The sequence below is a fragment of the Lactuca sativa genome, chromosome 3, assembly GCF_002870075.4.
Source record: "Lactuca sativa cultivar Salinas chromosome 3, Lsat_Salinas_v11, whole genome shotgun sequence".
NCBI lineage: Eukaryota > Viridiplantae > Streptophyta > Magnoliopsida > Asterales > Asteraceae > Lactuca > Lactuca sativa.
Window position 1 is genome coordinate 255,290,913 of NC_056625.2, and position 26,920 is coordinate 255,317,832.

At 33.9% G+C, this 26,920-nt stretch overlaps 2 protein-coding genes and 2 long non-coding RNA genes across 6 annotated transcripts; 3 read left to right on the forward strand and 1 right to left on the reverse strand.

The window, feature by feature from the left end:
* Positions 1-496: 496 nt before the first annotated feature.
* On the forward strand, positions 497-9,918 carry LOC111883328 (cysteine proteinase inhibitor A). Of its 3 annotated transcripts, none has more exons than XR_006189605.2 (4): positions 497-722; positions 1,734-1,942; positions 2,667-2,708; positions 9,820-9,918. XR_006189605.2 is itself a non-coding variant. In XM_023879657.3 (3 exons), the coding sequence occupies exons 1-2, from the start codon at positions 621-623 to the stop codon at positions 1,926-1,928; spliced, it is 297 nt and encodes a 98-aa protein (XP_023735425.1). In that variant the 5' UTR covers positions 499-620; the 3' UTR covers positions 1,929-1,942; positions 2,667-2,912. The 3 variants fall into 3 exon arrangements, 1 of the variants encoding a protein (XP_023735425.1); XR_008231125.1 differs by lacking the exon at positions 9,820-9,918 and adding an exon at positions 3,777-3,943; XM_023879657.3 differs by lacking the exon at positions 9,820-9,918 and having other exon boundaries at positions 499-722; positions 2,667-2,912.
* Positions 9,919-14,047: 4,129 nt separating this feature from the next.
* Positions 14,048-16,702, forward strand: LOC128132931 (uncharacterized). Its single transcript, XM_052769941.1, has 6 exons — positions 14,048-14,155; positions 14,959-15,256; positions 15,299-15,472; positions 15,575-15,816; positions 15,888-16,211; positions 16,331-16,702. Exons 1-6 carry the CDS (start codon positions 14,048-14,050, stop codon positions 16,700-16,702), a joined length of 1,518 nt encoding a protein of 505 aa, XP_052625901.1.
* A 3,435-nt stretch (positions 16,703-20,137) lies between these two features.
* LOC111883318 (uncharacterized) lies at positions 20,138-25,146 on the forward strand. Its single transcript, XR_002847408.3, has 5 exons — positions 20,138-20,535; positions 21,361-21,459; positions 23,030-23,139; positions 23,277-23,577; positions 24,835-25,146. It is a non-coding gene; the product is annotated as an uncharacterized LOC111883318 (long non-coding RNA).
* On the reverse strand, positions 20,154-21,034 carry LOC128132683 (uncharacterized). Its single transcript, XR_008231126.1, has 2 exons — positions 20,844-21,034; positions 20,154-20,565 (listed from the first exon to the last, which is right to left on the reverse strand). It is a non-coding gene; the product is annotated as an uncharacterized LOC128132683 (long non-coding RNA).
* Positions 25,147-26,920: the final 1,774 nt, after the last annotated feature.

Sequence of the window (26,920 nt, forward strand, 5' to 3'; positions counted from 1 at the left end):
GCATTGGCCGAAAATCCCATGAGGTGGGGTCTTTATATAGCTGAGGGTTGCTAGGGTTTCTAGATAAAACCCTAATTTTCTGTTTAAGTCATCTTGTCAAGTTGATAAGGTGAAAATAAGATTGCAAACCTCATATTGGACATTGTATGAGAATATGGCTTGTAAGAATAAGATTGCAAACCTCATATTGGACATTGTATTAATATATATGGTAATAAAGTATAAAAAAAGTTATTAATAACTTTCGATATATGTATTAATATATTTATAGGGTTTTTTTAACAATGTAATTTGTTAAAAAAATACAAATAAATTTATTTATATATTTTGATAATTTATATTAACGAAGTGATTAGCGGATAAGAATACAAATAAAGTTCTACAAAAGTAACATTGTAACTTTTTTATATGAAAAACGTGCAAATGAAAACTGAAAATGTTAATGGAAATTTAATGAATTCTTAGTGGTCAGTTATGATTATATATATTGAATGCATATCAATATTTGAAAGCATAATTCAAGGTTGTCCACTACTTTCGTGCGTATAACAACATCTTTCGGATAGGATCGTCGTATTTTATCAACTTTCTACGTTGCTAGGTTTTTAATCGTTACAAAAATGGCACTTTGTGGAGGAATTACCGAGTCTAAGGGCGCCGAAAACAGCCTTGAGATCGAAACCCTTGCTCGATTCGCTGTGGACGAGCACAACAAGAAGCAGGTAATATCTTTTTTTTTTCTTCTTTTCTTATTTAAATGTTAATTTTTATCGTATTGTGGTTTTTTTAGGATTGTCTATTTTTCTTCAAATTCGTAATCATTCGTTTACTTTAATTTATATAGCTATGCGAGTGTGAATGCTATGAGAATTAAACATATCTATATACGATTACTATGATCCGTGGACAAATTGTATGCGGCTTGCGTGTGAGTTACATCTGCAGCGTCTTAGATCATTCAACTTTTAGTTGATAAAAACGAAAATGATTTTGTAAAGACATCAATGAGCCTCAATATTTTCAAAGTCGAAAATTATGAGCCCTATGATTTGATTTTAGGATAGTGAGATGTGTTAGATGAAGAATCTGGTTATGGCTTTAAATCAACCATCCACATATATACCTATGTTTTGAGAAATTTGTGTATGGAGATTATTTAGAGCATGACCGATTCAAGTCGTTTAATTTTATACCTTTTCGAATGATTATTGTGATGTAGATCTATTCTATTTAACAATAGAAAGGAAAGGAGGAAAAGTTATGGATGAAAGGGCATTACATGTCTGTCCCATACAAAAAGGTGAAACAATGTGGGACATGAACTCATTTTTGATCACTTATATACGGAAAATACGTAAATGTCTCATGATTCTGATTATCGAAAATAACCATATAATGCTTGTCCATCTTGCCTTACGTCATATATCAAAGGTAACTTGACTTCCTAAAATGAACACATAATTAACCTCTTTAGGTTCTTCCAAAGTAAACTAAACATTGCATTTTTTTTGGGTAAGGTTTCAATCTGAATTTACATTTTCGCTAATTAGTAGTTATTACGAAATACTAATAACATTGATGTTGATTCACAAGATTCAACCACTTATCTTCTTATTGAGTGACATTTGGATTTTAATCAAACACCCATAGTAAATTATGTACAATGCCAATTGTTGCTTTTAGTTTGGAACAAATGGTGTAAATACAAAAAAAATGATGGATTATTTGTGCAGAATGCACTGTTGGAGTTTGTGAAGGTAGTAAGTACAAAGGAGCAGGTAGTACAAGGTAAGATGTATTACATTACACTTGAAGCAAAGGATGGTGATGAGAACAAAACTTATGAAGCCAAGGTGTGGGTTAAGCCATGGGAGGACTTCAAGGAATTGCAGGAATTAAAGCCTGTTGATGCTGCAGCTTCTGCTTAACTTTTATATATATGGTAAATTTCTCTAAAATAATTTGATCCTTATTGCTTAAAATTATGCATACCATGGAATATATAGGTTGAAGGTTGTGGGTAATTCTGATGTATGTCACCCTTCTGGATCGAAAACAAAGCTTGTTTATCAATTACATATTGGTTTATTTTTCACGATATAGTTGCATAATTTGGTAAAAAAACATGCTAGTAATGAGAGATGGTTTTGGTTACAATATTGCATGTTTTGGTCTTACAAAGAGAGGTGGTTACATATTTGGTGTAAAAAAAAATCTTGCATACATTGGGGAAAATGTGCTAAATAAAGGCATCTTACAATTTGTCACAATCAACTTAGGTCCTTTTTTCTACATAAAGGACTTTTTTATTAACTCGCGATGTTATGTTGTGAGTATGAATGGTGTTTAAAAAATATTTGAAAAAGTAATACACATCCACAGAAATAAAGGATAAAAAATTAACAATGAGATTTCTTTAAAACATTGGGATTTAATGCCGGGAATCTTCTTTTCTTACTTTTTTATTAACTCGTTTCATGTGCATTTAGTCGAACATAAATGCTCATATATACCTTTCCAAATTAACAAATGTGTCTTTTAAGTTCATTAAGTAAAAATCTTACCTTTTGTACTATTGTGTTACTGTGTTAGCAGTTTTTGTGAATTAAAAGAGTTAGTTAGACGCTCGATGCAAATTTGATGTAGCTCTATGCTTCTTCATGTAGGTGAGAGTGATATGATACCACCGGTAGATGTTGTTCTTGAAGGTATCCATCACTTCTTTATTAAATAAACGTATAATCGACATTGTTTTGGTAAGCTACAAATTAAAATAATGTATTTCATAATTAATATATGATAAATTTAAATAAAGGTGAACTTGATTCGATGGATTATTGATTACAAAAATATGTATATTTAAATTTTATTGGTCACACAGGAATAATGATATATTATATTGCTTAGAGTTATTTCGAGTTCTCTATACTATAAATATGTAATATCGATACTTAATATTAACCTAATGTGATGAGGCATATCTTTAGGTAATAGGAAATTATCACTACGGCATATTTTGATTATGATCTTCGCTTCCTTGATATTCGCTTCCTTCATTCGGTTTCTGGTTCTTGGCTGAACCAGTACACTAGAGTATGTTTTATACAATGAGATGGAGTGTTATATATATATATATATATATATATATATATATATATATATATATATATATATATATATATATATATATATATATATATATATATATATATATATATATATATATATATATATATTCTTTTGTTGTGTTTGGTTGATTTTAAAGAAAAAATTGAATAAATTTAATATAAAACGAATAAATTTAATATAAAACTGATAAAAAAAACAAAAAATATATTAATTTCTGAAATTCAACTGTAATTAATATATTTGTAAATAATGCATTTTTTATTAAAGAAATTTATTTGCAAAATAAAGTTCTTTCCAACAATAAACATGAAATCTAAAGCGTAGAACTATATAAAAATTAAGAAGAGATTTTCAGCTTTTGAAAAAAAAAACTATTTATTTGAAGTTTTGAATTTTTTTTATAAATATCAATATTGTCGAATAATATTATATTATATTATAATATACTAGAAGTATTTTATCTTTTTATTCCGTAAAAAATAAACAAGAACGCTTCTTCAAATTTATTGTAAATTTTCAAAGTTTTCCAAATTATCATGAATTAAATCAATAACAAGTACGAAAAAAATAAAAAAAACAAAATTAATATCTTGTCCTTAAAATATTCACTTGACGTTGTCTAATCAAATTCAAGATATTTTTGTCAGACAACTCGGTATGGGCAACGAGAGTTGCCGTTTTTTCATCGTGGCGACCTAATAAACACCGCCTCCGGTCCCTTTTTTGGTGTTACATTACTGATCGTTATTATGGCAACGGGAGGAAAGGCATCGATTTTTTGGCAATGGTAAAAAAAAAAGATTAGTTGATGAATGGTCAAAATGTAAAAAATCAACTTTTACTCATAATATATATATATATATATATATATATATATATATATATATATATATATATATATATATACACACACACACACACATTTTCACTTCATTTTTACAAACGTTTATTTTTCACTTCATTATTTACACATAACACAATATGGATCAAAATCTCGACATTCCTCCTCCAAACACAACACATCCTCTCCTCTTGGTTTTGCACAATATAAGATGTACGCTAACATCCTTAACTCCCAATGCACACCACAACTTTCATTTTCCGACAACTTTTTCAATCCCGCCTCACCCCCACTACAATTCCCTATAACCCTTCCACAAAACATTTTCAACACATTCGCTAATATGTAACAAAAATATCACACAACCACCACCCATACATGAAGCGGTTCCCAAGATGGGAGTTTGGGGGGGGGGGAGTCGGAAAAAATGGCCAACAAAGGGAAAGCAAGAAGGAAAGGAAAAGCGGTCGAGGTGGAGCAATCGGAAGATGAACCTTCAACATGGTGGACTACTGAGAAAGAATAAGCTTTGGGAGTGTCGTGGTGCGGGACATCAAAAAATTCACTCAGAGAAATGATATAAGAAAAGTCGCTTTTTGGGAAGTTGTGACTGGCAAATTTTGGACTATTTTTAAGAATGATGGAAATTATCGCAATCACGATATGTTGAGTAGCAAGTGGACTCTAATAAGCAGGAAGTACAACAATTTCAATTCCATCTACAACAAACTTAATTTCCTTGCACAAGCAAAGTGGTGCGACCGATTTTGATGTTTTTAGAGCGGCAATGGTGTAAGGTTCGAAATATATAGTGAGGTGCCGAAGTACATTTAGGCCTGGATAGTGTCGATGTCGAAGTTATTTACTTCGAATGTATGTATTATGTAAGGCAGTTTTAGAGGATGAAGCTTAAACTTTTAGCCCTTACATATTTTTTGTTCGCGTCTATATCACCCTATAAATAGGGTAGGTATAGGAGTCGAGAGGAAGCTTTTGGAGCTTTAGTGCTTTTTCTCTCTTGTGTTCTTGTATTGTTCAGACGTAATCAACGAGCCAAACAAAATTTATTTACATATGTGTTCTTAACACTTCCTGTTCTTGATTTTGTTCTTAATACTCGATTCGAACACACAACATTTGGTATCAGAGCAGGATACAATTAATCATTTTTCTGGTTTTCTCGTCTTTTTCTAATGTTTCGAATCATTCTTTCTGATTCAAAAGATTTCCGCACTTTTGAATAAGAAGAATAGTTTTACTTGAGTGATTTGTTACGATTCGACAATCATTTGATTAATCGAGTGTTTTCTAAACATTTTCGGAAAGATTTATCCGTTAGATCTCCTTTTCTGAATTTTTTTCATCATTTTAGTCCGTACAACAATGGCAAATTTCAACATGAACACTATGTCTTGCTTTTCTCATCTGCTTGGATCTTCCACTAAGATGCTAATGCTTATTCCATAGTACTACGAGCAATGTGCAGATCGCATGAAGGATTACCTCAACGGGATCGACGAGGATCCATGGTGTTGTGATACAAGTGGTAATTACCATCCAGGAAGACTAGAACAAATTGGAACAACAGGTTCTTCTGCCGATGTTGCCTTGCAAGCTGATAAACAAAAAGCAAATGATAAAAAGTTTCTTCGCGAACTTCGTGGTGCTCTTCCACTAGTTTACAATTTTGTTAGAAGTTGCAAGACTGCTAAAGAGATCTGGGATACTTTGAAGGAAAAGTATCAAGAAAGTGAGAAGACGAAGAAGAGCTCGGTGAAACAGTGTTTGCTAGAACTTCGGGAATTCAAGCAAAAGGAAAGTGAAACCATCAAACTCTATTATGATCGCTTGAATGAGTTGACATTCAAATGTAATCGATATGGAGTCGCACGTTCAACTCTTGAATACAATCTCATATTCCTAATGGGTATGCGAAAAGAGTGGACGGATATCAGCTTGATGATTAAGACTCAGTAAAGCTTCGATGGCTATTCATTGGGAGACTTGTATAATGTGCTAAAATCTCATGAGAGCAAAATCAATGAGATGGTTGAAGAATGGAAGATGAAACTGGGAGTTCCACATGCATTGATGCCGAAGGTGTCAACAAAGGATTTTGAGATCGAGGTTGTTGAGCAAGTTAGTTATGAAGATGAAGGATTCTTGATGAATTCGGAATATCAGGTTACGGTGTACTATTCCAACAATAAAGTGAAAAAGTTCTTTAAGAAGCCTTTCAATCCTAAATACAAAGCAACAATGAATTCAAGGGAAAGACCTCATTTGGGAAAGGAATGAGAGTCAAGTCAAAGGAAGAGAAGAAAGAGAGCAAGAATGTTGTTGAGAAGGCTGAGAAGAAGTCGGAAGGAGATTCAGGGTTCAACTATAATTACTGCAATGGTGAAAATCATCTTGCAGAAGATTGCATGTTGAGAAAGAAAGAGGAGAAAAAGGAGAGAGTTAAAGACGAGGCGTATTATGTCGAAAGGTTGGAAGAGGTGAGAGAAAGAACTAAAGGATTGTCACTGGTTGCGAAGGGAGGAGTTGAAGGGGATGGAACCTACCAAATTTGGTCTTCTGTTTCGACGATGAAGAAATGACAAACCCTACCCATGGTGCTATGTATGCAAGATTCGAAGAGGGTAGTTCAGAAGAGGAAAACATTACTGGGAAATGCTTCGTGTCGACAGGAGCAGACAAATCTCCTATGACATCAAAGATACGTTCTCTTCTTGAATATTTTAACATTCCTCCGAGTTCTTATCTTACTATTTTCTCTTATTTTGATGATACTCTCTCTTATGTTAATGACATGCTAATCTCTATTAGTAGTGAAGCTGAGTGATCAAAAACTTTGTTGCTAGATTCTCAAAAAAAAATTGGAGTCTAAGTGGAGTCAAATAGATAGTCGAGAGCTACAAGTGAATAATATTACTCTAGATAGGGAGTCGGTTAGTGCATACAATGTTATGTTAATGAAACAACGAAATATCTACTGTAATAATGCTAAAAGGATGTATGCAAAATTAACTGAACTTCATCATTCGTCTAAAATATGCAAACAACAACATAGGAAGTTATTGCCATTCTTGGTTTACGAAAGAGAGAAAATCGATACAATTTCCAATGATTTTGAGAAGAAAATCTCAGAATTCGATAAAGTCCCTAATGATTCTTATGATTATGGGATTGTTAGAATTAATGAATGTTTGAATGCTAATGAATTGGTGTAGAGTCTAAAATCATAGGAAATTGGGTGTCGTATGCAGGCAGAGCGCGCACCACCTTGATGGAGGAGGCACATAAATCGAGATTTTCGATCCATCCCGGGGCCACTAAGATGTATTTGGATTTGAAGAAGGATTATTGGTGGCCATGTATGAAGAGGGATGTAGCATGGTTTGTTGAGAGGTGCTTAACCTTCATAGGGTTAAGGCCGAGCACCAGCGATCGCATGGCATGTTGCAGCCACTTGAGGTTCCCCACTGGAAGTGGGAAAAGATTTCTATTGATTTCATCACTAAGTTTCCGAAGACGGCGAGGGGTGTCGATGCAATTTGGGTGATCATCGACCTACTGACGAAGAGCGCTCACTTTCTTGCGGACGATTCAGACGCTCGAATACATGCTTTGGGCATGTGTGTTGGACTTCAGAGGGAGTTGGGACACATATCTATCATTGGCTGAGTTTTCTTATAACAACAGCCACCATTCGAGCACTGGTATGCCTCCTTTTGAGTTGTTGTATGGGAGGAGGTGTCGGACTCCCATATGTTGGGGAGAGGTAGGGCAGTGAGTGATGGGCAGCACTGAGATAGTGCTTCAAACAACAAAGCAGATACAGCAGGTCCGACAGAGGTTGTTGACAGCTGATCAGAGTCGCCAAAAAAGTTATGCGGACAGGCGACGATCCGAGCTCGAGTTTCAAGTCGGGGATTTTGCACTCCTAAAAGTTTCTCCGTGGAAAGGAGTGATTCGATTCAGGAAGAGGGGCAAGCTGGGGCCCCGGTATATTGGGTCGTTTAGGGTGATCGCGAGGGTGGGCAGAGTAGCATATCGTTTGGAGCTACTTGCGGAGTTGGGCCAGATTCATGATACCTTTCCACGTGTCTCATCTGAGGAAGTGTATAGCCGACGAGTCGCCAGTCGTACCGTTGGAGGATATCCAGGTGGACGCGAGTCTGAATTTGGTTGAGAGGCCGATCGCAATCTTGGATCGGAAGATCAAGGTTCTGAGGAACAAGGAGGTGCCCCTGGTTCAGGTTCAGTGGCAGCATCGGAGAGGGTCCGAGCTGACTTGGGAGCCAGAGTCGGAGATGCAGGAGCAGCATCCGGAGTTTTTTTCGACATGAGACTTCGAGGGCAAAGTCTGGTTCTAGTGGGGGAGAATTGTAACATCCCGAAATTCAGGTAAAGCTATTTAACCCTTCTCCTTTTCCCAAGATGTCAAGTTAATTACCTTTAGTAAAAGAGTTAGGCTTGTGAGCATGTTGGGCGTACAGAGGAGTACGTTGCGCATACTCGCACGCTTAATTTGGATGCGGACTCGCCTGGGTACGCTGGGCGTACCCAGGGTTACACTGGGCGTAGCGAGCCCAGGTGTAAACCCTAATTTGGGGCTTGTGTACTATAAAAGGAATGCTATGGCCTTGACCTTAGCCTCAATTCTAGAGAGTGAAACCCTAAAAGAGAGTCCTCCTTCGTTTCTAGCTAGTGTGTTGGTGTTCTAAGCTTCTAAGTGTCATTTCAAGGTGGTGGAAGAGAAGAAGAGGTCATTTTGGAGGCTAGAGGTTTGTAGGAAAGAGTAGATCCGAGCTTTTCAGAGGTTGGAGCTTCTTCCTGATGTAAAAAGCTCAAAACTTGCATTGTCATTTGTGTTGTGTGCCTCTTGGACCAATTTCTAGGGTTTTTGGTCCCAAGATGGAGACTTTATGAGCATATGGTCTCCATTGGCCTAGATCTATCATATTTCAGGACTATAAGAGTTGTATGCTCATAAAAATGCAATCTTGGACGTATATATTGAGCCATGCATGAGATCTAGATCTTTGGAGGAAAAAGGAAAGGTGTTAGAGGGTGTAGGGACCTTTACAGCCATGCCAATGCTTAAAGGTTCCGACTTTATGGGATAAGAGGCTTAAGGAGAGTCAGATCTGGAAGTTGAAGGAGTGTCTTAACCGTTTAAGACCAAAATCCATGGAATGGTTGAAACTGAGACTTACGTTGGGCGTAACTCTCAGTACGCGCAACGTAACGGGTTGAGACCCTGATTGCGGTTCATCAGCGTACGCCCCACGTACAGAGAAGGTATGCGTCGCGTACTGCCTTCTAATGACTTTCGTTGACTTTTAGGGTTTTGGTCAACCTTTGGACTTTTGGGTCAGGGAGGGGTAAAATGGTCTTTTACCCTTCCGTGGAAATTATAAAGTGGATTTAATCTAGCCTTTGAGAGCCGTTATTTATTGGAGAGTATTGTTATGTGTTTAGGCGGGGGCTAAACCTGTGCGTTCGAGTGCGAGACTATTCGAGATACCGAGGTGAGTCTTCTCACTATACTGTACCTGGAAGGGTACCTATGTGTGACCGGAAGGTCTTATATGCTATGAGATATATGTGCTACATGTTGATATATGATATGTATATGTTATGTATGCTATGTATGATATGGACCAGAAGGTCGATACGGGTAGGACCGAAAGGTCTACCGGGATTCGGGACGGAATTCCCCTGAGACACTTGGACCGAAAGGTTCCACAGAGTTATGGCCTGGAAAGGCGTATGTGTTGTATGTGGTATTTTGGGGAACTCGGTAAGCATTTATGCTTACAGTGTTGTGTTATGTGTTTCAGGTTCCAGTGAGGATCGCGGGAAGGCGCCGGCTTGATCAGTACACACATGAGGAATTTTATATATTATGATCTTGGGATGTAATGTTATGGATTGTTATGTGATACAATGACATTTTTATAACAATTATGAATGAAAGTGTGTTTTTAAAATGTGAAAAATTATTTTGAAATTTACGTCGTTACAGATCCCGCATTCCTTTAGATAGTCGTCGAATTCAAGACTAAGATACTCACCACCTCGATCAGATCGAAGCATCTTAACTGATTCTCCACTTCATTTTTAAACTCTTTGAACTTTCAAAGGTTTCTGACTTGTGCTTGATTAACTAGATATACCCATATCTGCTAAAATCATCAGTGAAAGTCACATAGAAGCGGCAAGCATCCCTTGTGGTGGATCTAAAGGGACCACATACATATGTATGTATGAGATCCAATAAACTCTCACCCCTTTCACAAGTTCCAGTGAATGGTAACTTGGTCATCTTTCCAAGCAAACAAGACTCACACACATCATCGTCCCTAAGGTCAAATGACTCCAAGACTCCATCCTTTTGAAGTTGGGCTATGCGTTTCTTGTTAACATGTCCAAGACGACAATTCCACAAGCATGCTTTGTCCAAACTATTGGACGAATCGATATGCAACACATCATTTCCTAAGTTGTCTACAACACACACAGTTTCATATATTCCATTACAAGGCAATGCTTCAAAATAGAAAACACCATTAAAGAAACATTAATAGAACCTTTTTCATTATCAAACGAAAATCTAAATCCTTGTTTATATAAACCATGAAAATAAATGATGTTTCTTGCCATTTTTGGCGAATAGCAACAATTATTCAAATCTACTCCTAGCCCATTACTAAGCACTAAAGAGTAGACTCCAATCTTGGTGACAGGCGACGCTCTTCTGTTTCCCATAATCAGGTTTATCTTCCCATGCTCCACATCCCTACTTCTTCGTAGGCCCTGCAAGCCAGAACAAATGTGAAAACCAGATCTTGTATCAAGAACCCATGAAATAGCATGTGATGAGTTGTTAGATTGAATGGTATACATACCTATGAAGGATGGTTTTATCTTTCTATCCTTAATATCCTGCAGATATTTCGGGCAAATTCGTTTCCAGTGCCCCTTCTCATGGCAGTAGTAGCACTCTGCATCCTTAGGGTTGGAAAAGTGTGCAGTAGAACCAACTTTGGTTCCACTAGAAGAGGAACCATTATGGGACTTTCCCTTATGGTGGTTCTTGGAGGGAGCCTTCCTCTTCTTTCACTCTCCCTGCCTAATAGCCAAGACAGGGGCAGTAGTAGGAGTGGATGATGCAACAAATTTATCTTTGAGGTTGCTCTCAGCAGTCCTCAACAAGCCTTGAAGCCTGCTCAAAGTGACCTCCTCCTTGTTCATATAGTAGGTCATGCGGAACTCGTTGTAGCAGGGAAGCAAGGAGTGAAGGATGATGTCAATCGCCAGCTTCATCGAAGTTAACATTTAACTTCATGATGCGATCAACATACCTCTACATCTTTTGCAAATAAGAAGTAGGGGACTCTCCATTACCCATCTTAGCAGTGATCTTCGAAGTGATGATCTCGTACCTCTCCTGTCTAGCGCTTTGGTGGTACCGGTCCAACAGATCTTGATGCATCTCAAAGGGATACATGTCCTCATAGGACTTTTGGAGGTCTGCAGTCATAGTTTCCAGCATGATGCAATGGACTTTTGTAGCATCACACTCATGGGCCTAAAATGCAGTGATCTCTTCAGCAGAAGCAGTGTTGAAGTTGATTTCCTTCAGCTTCTCGTCGAGGACATACTCCTTGTCCTCGTAACGAGTGGCCATCCGAATGTTGTGGATCCAATCATTGAAATTGGACCCGTCAAAGATCACTCTCCCATACAAATTCATGAGTGAGAATGAGCTAAAGGAACCAGAAACGTTGTTGTTTGCATTAGACATCTGAAATAAAAAAGAGACGAGTTTGATTAGATATGAATCCCTAATTAAACACCCAAATGAGAAATTAGGGCTAGGATCCAACAAAATTATTTACAAATTAGAAAAGGGATGTTGTAATCTAACATGCAAATACTTTGAAGGTAAGTGAATGATGATTCACTAATTTCCACCATGAAAAACGAAAAGGAGATTAAGTTTTAAATGTATTGAAAACTCCTAGATCTTTTGAGATTCATTGAACTTTTCAATGGCATGTTTAAATCTTGATATGCCCTTCGAGTCGGTAACTTGGATACCGACGATCACAAACAAGGTGTGAATAACCATGCGAATGTACATGGTGCATTCAATGTCATTATCACCTAATCAATGTGTCGGTTAGCCACACACGCTCCATTGATCTATGACAAACATCGAGTCACCCTTCGCTACCAATACCAATCCCAAATTAGTGTGCCGGTTAACCACACATGCTCCACTAATGTCTCGGCAAGGGTACAATGTGTAATTCCATGGAATAGCATCATTTTCACATTTTACCTAAAGTAACTAAGATTTGGGAATTTTGTAAAAACATTTAGTTACTTTGTAATATTCATTATACTTATAATGAGAAATTATTTTCCCTATCCTACCCGTTCGGATAACGACCCTCCAGCAATCAAGAAAGCAGTGGGTGAGAGTGGACACCCATCAAGCTACCATTTTATAGGCAACAACCTTATACCCCCTTATAGATCGGCTTCGTGAATGAGGCCTACTAACGGTAACACTAGCATTAATTATATATATATATATATATATATATATATATATATATATATATATATATATATATATTAGTCTTATAATATTATAAGATAGTATAAGGATTGAATTTTAAACTTGTAAAATTCTAGGGTTTGAAATTTAAATAATTCAAAATTAAACTTTTAATCAAAAATTTAAATTTCAAAGCTTGAAGACAAGTTCTGAAACTTTTCAAAACTTTATCAGGAACATTCTACATCAAAATTCAAATAATACAATTAAAAAATTAATTGGTGGTTACCTAATTTTGACCTAGTCCAATTTTATGCAAGATAATTCATCAAATAATTCAAATAATCAATTTTTATCATATAAGGAAATAATTATTCAATTGATTTGAAATTATCTTTTATTTTGACAAGGATAATCACACAATATCAATAAAATTTGTATTTATCAATTAAAAATGTTTTGGCAATTATTCCATAGCAAAATAGGCATAAAATCCCGAAATTCCCTCTGTCTGACGTCCGGACACGCCGAGTTGGGCTGACTCGCCGATTCCAGCAAGTGACTCGTTGAGTATGTCAGGCAGAGTACCAAAAAATAGATTTTGCAAGCAAGATGAACATACAAGGCATCAAATACAATAGAAACCAATCAAGGCTCTGATACCACTGAGGAGTTTTACACAAAAGAACAATCTTATGTGCTCATGCAAAAACCCTAATGCTTGGATCTAGGTTTCTATATTGTACATGCAATTTATCCAAGACTTGAATACCCTAATCTAGCATACTACAAAAACTTAAGATCTACATAATTAATCAAATAAGAATGTTACCTCTTGTTGTGTAGCAAAGATCTTGAATCTTCAAACTTTCGAGCTTAGTGTCACAAATGTAACACCTCTAATGGCTTACAAACACCACAAGCAATTGAATGATCTTGAAGAAGGAATGTAGGCTCTTGAAAATCGGCTCTAGAACTCTTAGAGGCAAGGGTAGCAGATTTCTAAAGCCCTAGGGGTCTTTATATACTTGTGCTGCTAGGGTTTCAGTCAAAACTCTAATTGGATAGCTTAGGCCTTAAGCAGTCCAATAAATCTTCTAGAATCTAGGCCTTGGACGAAAATGAGATGGGCTTCCCTCTTATTTTCGTCCATACTATAATCCAAGGAGATTCACATCCCATTGTTCAATTATCCAATAATTTCAATCTAGTCCCCTTTAATTAATTAATCTCTTTTAGTCACAATAATTAATTCTTAATTAATTATTTAACCAAAATTAATTAACTAATTAATATAATTTCTCTTTTAATATATTATTCTAATAATATATTAATAAACCATAATATCCTCTTTCTCCATAAATCATTCCTGTCAAGTTGCTTTGGTGAAGGCAACCTAAAAGGACCATGCTCAATCGGGTCAAGTATATACCAAATATAGTTATGGACTTAGACACTAATCCAACAATATCATGCTCAAGTAATAGGAGAATGGACTAATGCTGGATACGGAGCAGATTGAGAAGAAACATGAAGAGCATTTAAAGCATCATGCTCGGAATTTTGAATACGAGGTTACAAAATTTTGTGATGTTGCAAAAAACACTGTTAGAAAAACAACATTTTACAACGTTCAATGCGTGTCGTAAAATGCTCAGATGACGTGCAAATGCGTGTCAAGGAAGGCCCTGTCATAACGAGAGATGACACGCTTTTGCACGTCGTCTATTTATGATGCGCATTTACGACGCGTATTTATGACACGCATTTACGACATGAATTTACGACACGCAGTTACGACACGCAATGTGTATCAAGGAATGCCCTGTCATAAAGGAAGACGACACACATTTGGGTGTCGTAACCTTAAGACGCGCGTTTAGGACACACATTGCATATCATTGAAGCCCCTGTCATAAATGAAGATGACACGTATTTGCGTGTCATAATTTTAAATTAGATATATATATATATATATATATATATATATATATATATATATATATATATATATATATATATATATGATAGAATAAGAATTTATGTAAGAATATAAATAATATAAATGGTTCGAATTTCCTTGGATTGAGTATTCTAAAACTAAAGATAATGCATATTGTTTTTTTTTGCTATCTTTTTCTTGAAGAATCAAATACACATAATGGTCATGATGCATTTAGAATCAAGGGTTTTAAAAACTGGAACAAAGTTAAAGGGAAATATTGTTCATTTTTTAAACATATAGGAGAAGGGTCAAACTCTCAACATAATATTGATGTACGATTTTGTGATACTTTGATGAATCAATCAGTACATATTGATAAAGTGATGCAAAAACAATTTGTTGATCAAATTGTAAAGAATAGGCTAAGGTGAAAACATCAATAGATGTTGTTTTCTTTCATTTCAGGGGATTGCTTTTAGGGGACATGATGAGAAAAATCGTGGGAACATCATTGAGTTGATTAAACACACGACTTCCTATGATGAAGAGGTTGCAAATGTCGTTTTAGAAAATGCACCCAGCAACACAAAATATACTTCACCTGAGGTTGAGAAAGAAATTTTACATGTTTTTGCTGAGAAAGTGCAAAAAAAGATAGTTGAAGATATTTGTGATTCTAAATATTGCATAATCGTGGATGAGGCAAGTGATGAAAGTAAGAAAGAACAAATGGCCATTGTTCTTCGATATGTTGACAAAAAAGGTTACATACAAGAATGATTTTTTGATCTTGTCCATGTCAAAGATACATCATCTTCCACTTTGTATTCTTCTATATGTGCAACTCTTACTTCTTACAAGCTTGCCATTGAGAATCTTCGTGAACAGGGGTATGATGGAGCTAGCAACATGCGTGGTGAATGGAAGGGATTACAAGCATTATTTCTTAAGGATTATCCATGTGCTTATTATATACATTGTATGGCCCATAGGTTACAACTTGCATTGGTTGCAGCAGCTAGAGAAGTAAACTCTATACATGAATTTTTCCAAAATTTATCTTTCATTGTGAATGTCGTAGGTGCTTCTTGTAAACGCCAAGATGAGCTACAAGCTGCTCAAGCTGCTAAAATTGCAGAATTGCTAGAATCTGGTGAAATTGAAAGTGGTAAAGGGGCTAATCAGATTGGTACTTTAAAGTGTGCCGGAGAAACTTATTGGAGCTCACATTATAATTCTATTAGTAGTCTTCTTCGGATGTATAATCCAACTTGTACAGTTTTGGAAAACATAAAAAAGCAGGCTCTAATTATTAAACAAAAGGTGATGCTAGTATTGCATTGAAAAGAATGACATCTTTTGAGTTTGTTTTCATTTTACATATGATGAAACAGATTTTGGGAATTACTGATATTCTTTGTCAAGCTTTACAACAAAAGTCACAAAACATCATAAGTGCAATCACAATGGTCTCCCATACGAAGAAATTGATTGAAACCCTTAGGGATAATGAATGGGGCTCTTTTCTTAATGACATAATTGAGCTTTGTAAGCAACATGACATTGAAATTCCAGAATTCAAAGATCCTTATTTTGAAGGGAGAAGCAACAGGAAGGGAGGTCATATTACTATTGAGCATCACTGTCATTTTGATATATTTAATGAAACAATTGATTTTCAGTTACAGGAAATTGACACAAAGTTCAATGAAAGAGTTGTATAGCTTTTAGAACTTAGTGCTTCTTTGGATCCGAAAGAGGGATATAAATGCTTCAATTCTGATTCTATTTGCAAACTTGCAAAAAAAAATATTATTATCTTGATTTCATAGAACAGAAAATAGATGTTTTAAAATTTCAATTGAAGCACTTTGAAGCTGATGTGAAGGACCATCCATTTTTAGGGAATTTGTCATCTATTGTTGAAGTATGTCAAGGTTTGGTAGAGACAGGAAAATCGAGTCATTACTATCTTATTGACAGGTTGATTCGGCTTGTGTTGACCCTACCGGTGTCTACTGCAACTACTGAGCGTGCATTTTCCGCCATGAAAATTGTGAAGAATCGACTGCGTAATAAAATGGATGATGATTTTATTACTGATAATCTGATTCTTTACATCGAGAAAGATGTCCCTAAGATTTTTAGTATAGACTCTATTTTAGACGATTTTAATGATGTAAGAGAGTGTCGTGTGCAACTTAAATGAACAATTTACTTTTAAAATGCATACATTATTACATTTTGTTATCATTTGAAGTATTTTGCTACTCTTTTATATTTTGTAAAATTTTTGGCCTACCCTAGCACAAAGCACAAAATCCTGGCTATGCCATTGCATAAAGCTCCCCATATTGACTTACAATCATCTCCTATAGTCTTGCAAAATTCAGCTCCTAACGAACTCGTTTCAGGTTGTATGCAACAACCAGCCCCCATGTCAAAACCTTCATCTCCAAATTCCGAGCAGCCCTGTATGCATGAATTTCATCCCTCCTCGGCCACTAATAATGGTTCGATACATCCTCACATATCTAGTATTCACTATATGACTACCCTAGCAAAAGCAAGTGCTTTAAACACAAATATATGGCGGATTTGGAAAGTCTTGAATTTCATCTGTTACATATAACACTTTTTTCAGAACATGATCCAAAAGGTTTCAAGTACTCTTCCAAGAACCCTAAATGGCTTCAAGCCATGCATGAAGAAATGATCAAAGCATATTGATCTCGTTTATCATTTTATTCATGAACTTATTTCATCCGGGAAACTGTACACCAAATTTATGCACACTCAGCATCACGTAGCTGATATCTTAACCAAAAGTCTTCCACATACTCCGTTCGACTTTTTTCGTGCCATGCTACGTTTGGGTCCGCCACCGTTTCGCTTAAGGGGGATATTAGAAATAACCAAAAACAATAGTTTGTGGTATATATTGTAGATTATTATTTCCTCTTTATTAGGTTGTAATATTAATTTTATAAAAATATATATCTAACCATAACATGTGCCATGTGGTTTTTTCTCAAACTCCCATAATAGCATCTTAGTTTCATTTATTTATTTTACATCGTTGTACAATTAAAAAATTTCCCCAATTACATGGGTGTCATCCGCATACAAATAGCAACTTACTTTCATTTGATTTGTTATTATAATAATCTTTAGATGTATAATATAATAGTAAGAAATACAATCTGGAAGCACAATGCTATAGTTGGTTAGATTAACAACCAGTTTTGTATGCACCAAATAAGCATGCTACAAAAATCCAAATCTCTGTTATCAATAGCTGCACCATGCATCAAATCAGTCATGGGGAACATGGCTAGTTTTTGTTTAGATTAGCTTGTAAAGTTTTTATTTTAAAAAGGTAGCTAAAAGATTTTACTAAAAGAAATATAAAGAGGGAAGCTCAATGGTTTATGTACTTATGGATACATGCACATATAAGATTTTTGCCCGCACTTATCTGCGATTGAAAGTTTAAAAAACAAAATCTGAAAGAGAAATAAAGATGATAGTCTAAAACAAGTCTTAAAATGTTAAGTTCTGTGATTTTGTCCTGAGTAAATTCATTTAGAACTTGACACCAAAATTTATGCAATTCATATCATATCACCCATAAATCTCGAATATTCATTTATTTGAACCCAACCAACACAAAATAATCTAATCTCAGAAATACTAAATGATATTCCAGCTAAGAGTCTAAGGAAGGCTATTACTAATGAACATTTCATTTTATACCTTAATGTAACCAGCCCTACCAATGAGCATTCAAGTGCTGGTTCTCCATCAACTTCAAAAGAGTCAAAGTTTGTTTCTCTCATTAAGCACAATCCTTTCCCAATTTATCAGTAGTTGAATACGTAGTTTTTCACCTATACATAAGAATTATACTCTTCTCAATTTTAATCATTTCAATATCATCATGGTATCTTAGCAGATCAATAGATAGATGCATTTAGAGTAATGAAAACTCTACAACCAGTCCTAAAATTTCGAAATCTACAATTTATGTTTTTAGAATTTTAAAGTATTTAACTTATTAACCATTTTGATCTATTTTACAACCATAACTCTTACATGTTCACAACTATATGACGTTCACCAACAAAGTAACTTTCTGATATTATAAAAATATACAAACTAGGTTATAACTCGTGGTATCACGGATAAGAAAGGAAAAAAAAATATATTTTTAATTAAGTTATAAGGTAATTATTGAGCAATGATAACTTTTTTTTTTTAAAATTTATAAATATAGATGTTTTGCCGGTAAGTTCATATTATATAATGATTAATTGAAACTATGAAAGTAAAGTAATTTGAATATCTGTTAGACAATTTGTATTTGTATATATGTTATAAAGTTATGATTTTGTACATTGCATTATAAATTTGAATATATATTAAAAGAGAAAGTTATGATCATGTAAATGACGTTGTTATATGACATTTAAAAACTATTATAATATAATAAAAATAAATAAACACAGAAAATTATGAATTAAAATGGTGAACTGACGGTAATTTAATTAATAAAATAATTGATATAAATAATAAAATTATACAATGTTTCTATAAAATTTTTAAAACTTCTTTATACACAATATCGAACTTCAATACGGATAAAAATCCTTATATCTGCTAATAATTAAAGTGATTCAAATAGCCAATGGCCATCACAAGTTAATAAAAAATAATAAAGTAAATTTAAAAATTAAATAAATAATATTAGAGTAATTGTTAGAGACGATTCGTATCTCCTATTAGAGTTGATAATTCTCGACACGACACGCGACACGACCCGCGACACGACACGAAATAAATGGGTTTGGGTTGAGTTTTTCAACCCGCCAACCCGCTAACCCGCCAACCCGTTTATTAAACGGGTCATATATGGGTTTCTCAAAAAATAAATGGGTTGACCCGCCAACCCGTTTATATTCTTAATAAAAAAATTATTTTATTTTTAAATATATTTATGTATCAAGTATTAATATTTAATAAGTGTTATATAATATATATCATTTATTCATAGACCATTTGACTGTTTTGACATTTTGACTCGTGGTGGATGATCTAAGGTCGTAAGTCGTAACCTATAAGGCTAAGTCTATAACATGTTTCTATGAATGTTTTTACTTTTCATTTGGATGCTTAAGACTTAAATGTCTAAAATTCGGACCCATGAACCCAAATCTGACCCATGAACCCGCTAACCTGTGAACCCGTATAAATAAATAGGTTGGCGGGTCATATATGGGTTTATGTTCCAAACCCACCAACCCGCGACACGCCAACCCGAACACGACACGATTGCCAGGCCTATCTCCTATTACTCGAATAGTAAATAAATGATATTTCAAAATTATAGTGGGTAATCGATTATCTTGAAACAATTTACAATTTACATATTTATGTTATTTATATTTAATAAATTATATTTAATATGTTTTGATGATATTTAGTACGTTTAAAAAAATTAATTAAAATGTTCACATGTATAATGATATATAAATTAGATTGACTTATAGAATTGTTGACCATAATATATAAATTATTGCAAAATGATATTTTAAATTTTAAATTATAGTGAAACACGTACAGTATTACTAACCGTATACCAATAACCCTTTTGAGAGACGTACGGTAGCACAAAAACTACCCAATTTCTTGCACTAACCCTATACCCCCAAATGTGTATGCAGAGACTGCATACCAGAAACCTTAAGGCGAACTCACTTCTTCGGCACACATCATACCATCGTTTGTTCCAAACAAATTAGATTAAACACCTTTTGCAGTTGTCGATTGCAAATCAGGACCAAGGCTGTGAAATTGGAAGTGTTAATCCAAATACAATGCTAAGATTCAACATATCCCTCAATCTATTGTTCACATTTCTTTATTATTCTATGAAAATATAAATATTTACATATAATCACTTACCTGTTGAATATGCAGGAATAATCATGATAGCCAAAAGACGTTATTTAGATGAAGACTGGGTGTATTTGAAATGATCAGGTACTCTGAAATTTTTCACCAAATATAACTCTGCAGTTTTGAAAATCGAAAATGCTATAAATTAGGAGATTATTCTTGATCGATTATATTCAAAATTAAAAAGAAATTTATTTTAATGATTTACTTTCATATTTTGTGTATACAATCTCATTTTACAAAGAAATTTTGTTTAAATTCAACTTAAACTATAAACGTAAATAAGAAAATTGAAGATTAAAATGAAATACAAAAGAGAATAAGGATAAAAAATAGTAAGAAAAGTTAAATCCAATTATTCACTTGTAAGCAAAAGCAAAAGGAAGTCATACAGATTGTATTGTCTATGCGCCCATTGAGAGTTGCACACATAGCTGAATCCAGCACAAGTGGATGCACATGTTTTGTATTTTGAGTTGGGGTTTTGGAAGCTAATATGGTCTTTTTTCTAATTAAAAATATCATTGTTGAATTTTGTGGTCTCTCGTAAGATCTACTCAGAGACATTTCACCAAAAAGAAAAGAAAATTATGGTTTAATGCAATGTTGGAATGAAAAGTAGGATTCATATCCGGTGAAAGTGACATTTTGGTTTAACTTTTTTAAGTTAATTCCCAAAATGCCCTTCAACTATTTTTCCCTTAATAATTCAGATTTAAATTTGGTCATCCTGTTCTTTTTTATTTGGGATAAAGTTGACGTTGTTTTATGTTGGATCATATGATTATACTTCTAATCTACAACAACTTCTCCATATTAATTTTTTTTCATATGAATTTCATTAAAATGAAATATATATGTTGTGTTTGCTTTCCCATTTAAATATTCGTTTTTATCAAATGTTTTTAGGAATTGGTTGGTGACTTGGTGTGTTAATACATGAGAGTGTAAATGATCATTCATGTTGATAAAGTAGAAAAAGTCAATTGCCCAGTTGTAGTAATACATGTAAGTCTCTTCTTCCCAGTTGTAGTCATATAGTTGTAGCATACAACAACTTACTTACAACTATTTGTGTACTATAACATCATAGTTCCATACTTCTATATTACAAAGATCTGTTTTACTATTTTTTTCATTTAAGGCATTGTTTTAGTTAAGAAATCATTTTATAAAGTCTATGGCTATAATAGGAAATAATTTTATAAAGAATATGGCTCTAATAGGAAAAACTGAAAATGGAATAATAAAAAGTACTAAAAATTTATATATGACGTCCCTAAGAAATAAGTAGAAATACCAAAACATGAAAAGTTAGTAGGGGTAATATGGTCTTTTTTTAATTTAAAAATGCTAAATGTGTATTAAATGTAATTATAATAACAAAACTACATTACATTTTTGGCCCGTTGAGTAAACAAATGGAAAAAATAAAAAATAAATAGCATTTTAGTTGTATTGAATGTTGGAGTTTTGGTAACAACCATTACAGGACCAAATTTCCCTATTTTCCCTTTGTTCTTTTAATTGTACCAAACCATCCACTATTAGAGTAAAATAATAATTAATACCTAAATGATCCCTTCAAGTTGGGATGAATAACAGTTACATGAAGAAAAATTAAAGAATTAAAAGTAGGTTGCTATAATATGTGCTAAGTAAATTGTTAATAACTGTTGGGTATATATATATATATATATATATATATATAGACACGCAGTAACATATATAAAGTTTAACAAATCAATGTAAGTTGACACACAGTAACAAATGAACAGAAAAAAACATACAACAGTAAGCTAAGGGACACAAGTGGTATTAGTTGTAGAATGCTACTACATGCCAATTTCATTGTTGTACTAGTTATTAAGTGAAAAAATAGCATACATTTTCCCTATAGCATAAATATTGTATCTTTTTTTATGCTCACTATCATTGAATGCTTAGGTAGGACCTCGGTTTGTGACATTCTGATGTCCGTACTGTTTCTTTACATACAAGTGAAAACATCTAAGAAATGAAAGAATCTACATGAAATCGATGAGAGTTTTCTCTGTTCTTGTTGCATTATTACTTCTGAAAGCAAAAAAGGAAAAATATATATTTACTTCACGTACTCATTTTTTCACTTATTATGTAAAAAAATTATTTATTTTAATTTACATCATTTTGTTATTTTCATTGATGGAAGTTTTGCAGGTAAGAATTGGGTTATAGAAGACACCCATAATAAAAAAAAGTTTAAAAAAATCTGAGAATCAGTACAGGGAATGATCAATATATATCTATACGTAGATGCTAATAGACTTGGAAGTGGAACTCAATGATTAGTTTTCCGAAAAGTGTTAGTAGGTTGTTAACAAATATTAGGTTGTTCAAAAAAAGGGACAGAAACAGAAGTGTAAATGATCATAAATTGACATTATACCATTTGTTTACCACATAAATAATCAAAGGAAGGTATTAAAAACAGAAGGTGAAGAAGAAAAAAAAAAGATATTGTACATCACATAAACTGACATCAGTGAACAAATTTTTGTTTTATACTAACCAGATGGATTCAAATGTGTGAATGCAGATGGTAGTTTGCAGAGATGGAGAAGAAGTATCGATTGATAGCTCTGAAAATGTCAATAAAGAATAATTTAGGAGATCGATTGCATTCCTATTATGTTGGAGTTATTTTTGGTAAAAGATAATGTGATTGAATTATCAATAACTGATATCATATCTTTATACTTAGTTTATGTACAAAATTCAAACGTGAATATAATGCTTTCAATGATAGAATGTTGGAGTATTATAACTGATTTGCTGATTAATAGGAGATGAAGATGTTGATGTTTAACTGCAAGAAATGGGTGGGAAAAGCAGGCAGAACATAGGTGTGGAAGTGACATGTGGCAAGAAGGTGGAGTAAAACGGTGACATGTGGCGTTTAAAGGAGGTTTTTATTAAGCATGGAGATGGAGATGACATGAAGCTTGAAAGCCAAGTCATCCCTAGTTACATCCATATCAGATATGAAGCTAATATTTGGTGCTGCCATTTATCTGCAATAAAAGGAGAAAAAATAAAAATTAATTAAATAAGAGACAAGATAAGCACATATGTATTCTATGACAGGTAATTTTTCTACTCTCATAAGAAAGAATTAGAATAATAAAACTAAATTTTGTGTGTGACTTCATACTTCGGTGTCAATAAGAAATTTAGACTACTACAAATTGTTGTAAGATATTGAAACTGACTTTGCATATGAAAAGTAGTCAAAGTGTCATTATTTACTTGCATAAAGAAGTCCAAATTGCAAATTGTTAAAAGAAGTATACTTTTAAACTATATAAGACAAAAGAAAGCATTATTGCCAAAATTCTGTACACATTATTTCTTTTGTTTATTTTCATACTTCCTTTTCATGGGATCTTGATGTTTTGCCAAAATTGCTAAATTACAAATAAAGGGGCAAAAAAGTCATTGGTAAAAGTCAGATTGAAGAGTTTCATATCATATGTAATCTCAATAGTAAATAATGTTTGCGGAAATGAATTCTGAAAATCTATGAATATGAAAATTGCAGTCAAATTAATTTTGTTTTCAAACTTAATTGAATGAAGAAAGCATTATTGCCTACTTGTATAGGACAGCCCCACTTTCTTTTATGAATATTTATTTTCCTACAATTAGTTTGCAGGTTATAAACAAAATAGTCAATAGAGAAAAAAAATATCAAAATATATTCACTGCCTCAATAGATACCTCCCTTTTATCTCAATTATTAAGAATGGAGATGGAGATTTGGATAAGCACATATGTATTCTATGACAGGCATTTTTACTGCTATCATAAGTTTTTAATTTATTCAAATATGGTTCTGAATTATAATTATTTAAATATCATGGTGTAGCAAAACAGTCATTTGTGAAAGTCAGATTGAGGAAAAAAAACTGCACTGCGAGTAAAAAATTATACACAATTAATTTATGTTCGAATTTAATGTATAGTGCAATATAAGATCTTAAAGTTCATTGCAAAGTAGTTTTACACCAACCTGATGGAGAAGAAGATAGAAATAAACAGAATAAAAGAAAGTATAATTATTTTGTTTTACACTAACCTTATGGATTGAAATGTACGATAAAAGATGGTACTTTGCACTTTGTAGAGATGAAGAAACAGAAAGTCGTCAAAACATATAAAAATATTTAGGGGTTCGGTATTTATAAATGCAATGAATAGGAGAAGAGAATATTCTAATTGTGATTTAATTCCTAATTTGATGGCTATATATTTGGTAAAAGATCAATTAATTCAAAACCAATGCTGATTATATGGGATATGAGTAGATATGAAATTGAAAATTCAAAATTTGTTTGAATGCAGGGACAATAACGTAACCAAAGAGCTAATTTTTAGGATATGATATACATTCCTGAAGTAGGAAATGGGCGGGAAAAGAAGTGAGAATAGAGGCAGAAGAATGACACGTGGATTGTTGGGGGGTTTAAGGAGGGGACAAGTGGCATTTAGGAGAGACAATTATTAGGAATGGAGATACCAACCTTGAGTTTGTGAAATGAAAATACTGGAGCTAAAAGTACTTCCTATAATGCATTGTTTACAACTTAATAATAGGGAAGACTCATATACACGTGATTTTTCTGGACATACAAACTTTATTTGTTTTCGTATAAATTACAGAAATGACCCTTTCTATTCATAATAACTTGGGTAAATTACACCAATCGTGCCTCGTGTAGGTGCCAGAAAGCACGTTTAGTCCATATTTTCAAAAATTAATTCGGACCATCCCTCATTTGGTTAAAAGTTGCATGCTTCATCCCTCGTAAGTTTAAATTTGCAAACTTCATCCCTTACAAGTCATAAAATGACTATTATGCCCTTTTGTATTTCATTTCCAATTAATTTAAATGTTATAATAATTATTATTAATTTGAAAAAACAAACCCAACATCCCTACCCCCGCTTTCCTTTTACTTATCTCTCTTCCTCCCGCTTCTGTTAACTCTTAAAAACCATTGGTCCACCACTTCCGACCAACCACCACCGGAGCACATCCCTTAAAGTCAAAATCCGACCGTTTTTTTTTTTTTTTTTTCTGTAGCCTCCCCTATTCACAGAACTATCAACCATTTTTTTCCAAACACCGCCTTCACCATGAACCACTTCACTGACAGATCGCCCATGGAACCCAACCTCTACACCACTTGTTTCTAACCTCTACATCACCGAAAACAGCAACCGTTGCTGCTACCATCCTTGAAAATCCCTGCCTTCAAATGCCACCACCTAACAATCAAACATGTTGCTGAATACCAATAACATTTATGAACCTCACCTTCACCAAAACCGTCTAGAAATGCCACGCAATCAAGCCTTGAAAACCATCTCAAACACCACATGGAATGTGATCCCCTCTCCATCTTCGTCGTTGATAGAGAAGATTTGGGTTCGATCTAAGCTTGCTTCTCTGATTTAAATCTTCCTCTTCTCCGATTTACAAGTTTAGGGTTCGTTTTTTGAGATTTAAATGATGATCGATGGTGGTTATAGGAGATGCTAACAGTGATAAGTGGAGGTGTCGGAGATTAGAAAGAGGATAGTGAAGAGAGAGAGGGGAGGGGAGGGGAGGAGAGAGAGAGAGAGAGAGAGAGAGAGAGAGAGAGAGTAGTCTGTATGTGTGTATGAGAGAGAGAAGGAAAGAGGTGGATATGACCGATCAAATTCAAAGAAAAAAAAAAGGAAATTGGAGAAAGGGGAGGGGTGGCTTGGTTGAGTCGGCCAGAGATGTCGCATGAGTATTGAAGTCGGCCGAAGGTGTCGTCGGAGTCGCCACTGTGGGTGGTGATGGTGGATAAGAGGTGTTGAAGAAGAAAGAGGGGCATAGGTTATGAACATTTGCTTAGGGCCCCATTTCTTTTTAAAAGTTTTTTTTAAATAAATAAATCAATCAGTAATTAATAATTACAAACAAACAGAAAAATAAATAAAAAGGAAATAAACAAGGGCAAAATGGTCTTTTTTTGTACAGAGGGATGAAGCTTGCAACTTTTAATCAAATGAGAGATGGTTCGAGTTAATTTTTGAAAATAGAGACTGGACGTGCTGGCACTTGCACGAGGGACGATTGGTGTAATTTACCATTTTTTAAATAAATAAATCAATAAATAATTAATAATTACAAACAAACAGAAAAATAAATCAAAAAGAAATAAATAAAGGCAAAATGGTCTTTTTATGTACAGAGGGATGAAGCTTGCAACTTTTAACCAAATGAGGGATAGTTCGAATTAATTTTTGAAAATTAGGACTGAACGTGCTTTCTGGCACTTGCACGAGGGACGATCGGTTTAATTTACCCTAATAACTTACAATTCCTTTTTCTTTCTTTTGTTTCACTTTTTATCCTTATAATCTAATTAACCCGCCATTTGCAAAATATTTCCTT

Excerpts from the sequence above, each read along its gene's own strand:
- LOC111883328 (XM_023879657.3), top strand. The coding sequence starts at position 621 with ATGGCACTTTGTGGAGGAATTACCGAGTCTAAGGGCGCCGAAAACAGC. Across the intron at positions 723-1,733 it reads ACGAGCACAACAAGAAGCAG|AATGCACTGTTGGAGTTTGT; the intron begins GTAATATCTTTT and ends TTATTTGTGCAG.
- LOC128132931 (XM_052769941.1), top strand. The coding sequence starts at position 14,048 with ATGCTGGATACGGAGCAGATTGAGAAGAAACATGAAGAGCATTTAAAG. Across the intron at positions 15,257-15,298 it reads TCGATATGTTGACAAAAAAG|ATACATCATCTTCCACTTTG; the intron begins GTTACATACAAG and ends TCCATGTCAAAG. Across the intron at positions 15,473-15,574 it reads ATGTGCTTATTATATACATT|GTGCTTCTTGTAAACGCCAA; the intron begins GTATGGCCCATA and ends TGAATGTCGTAG.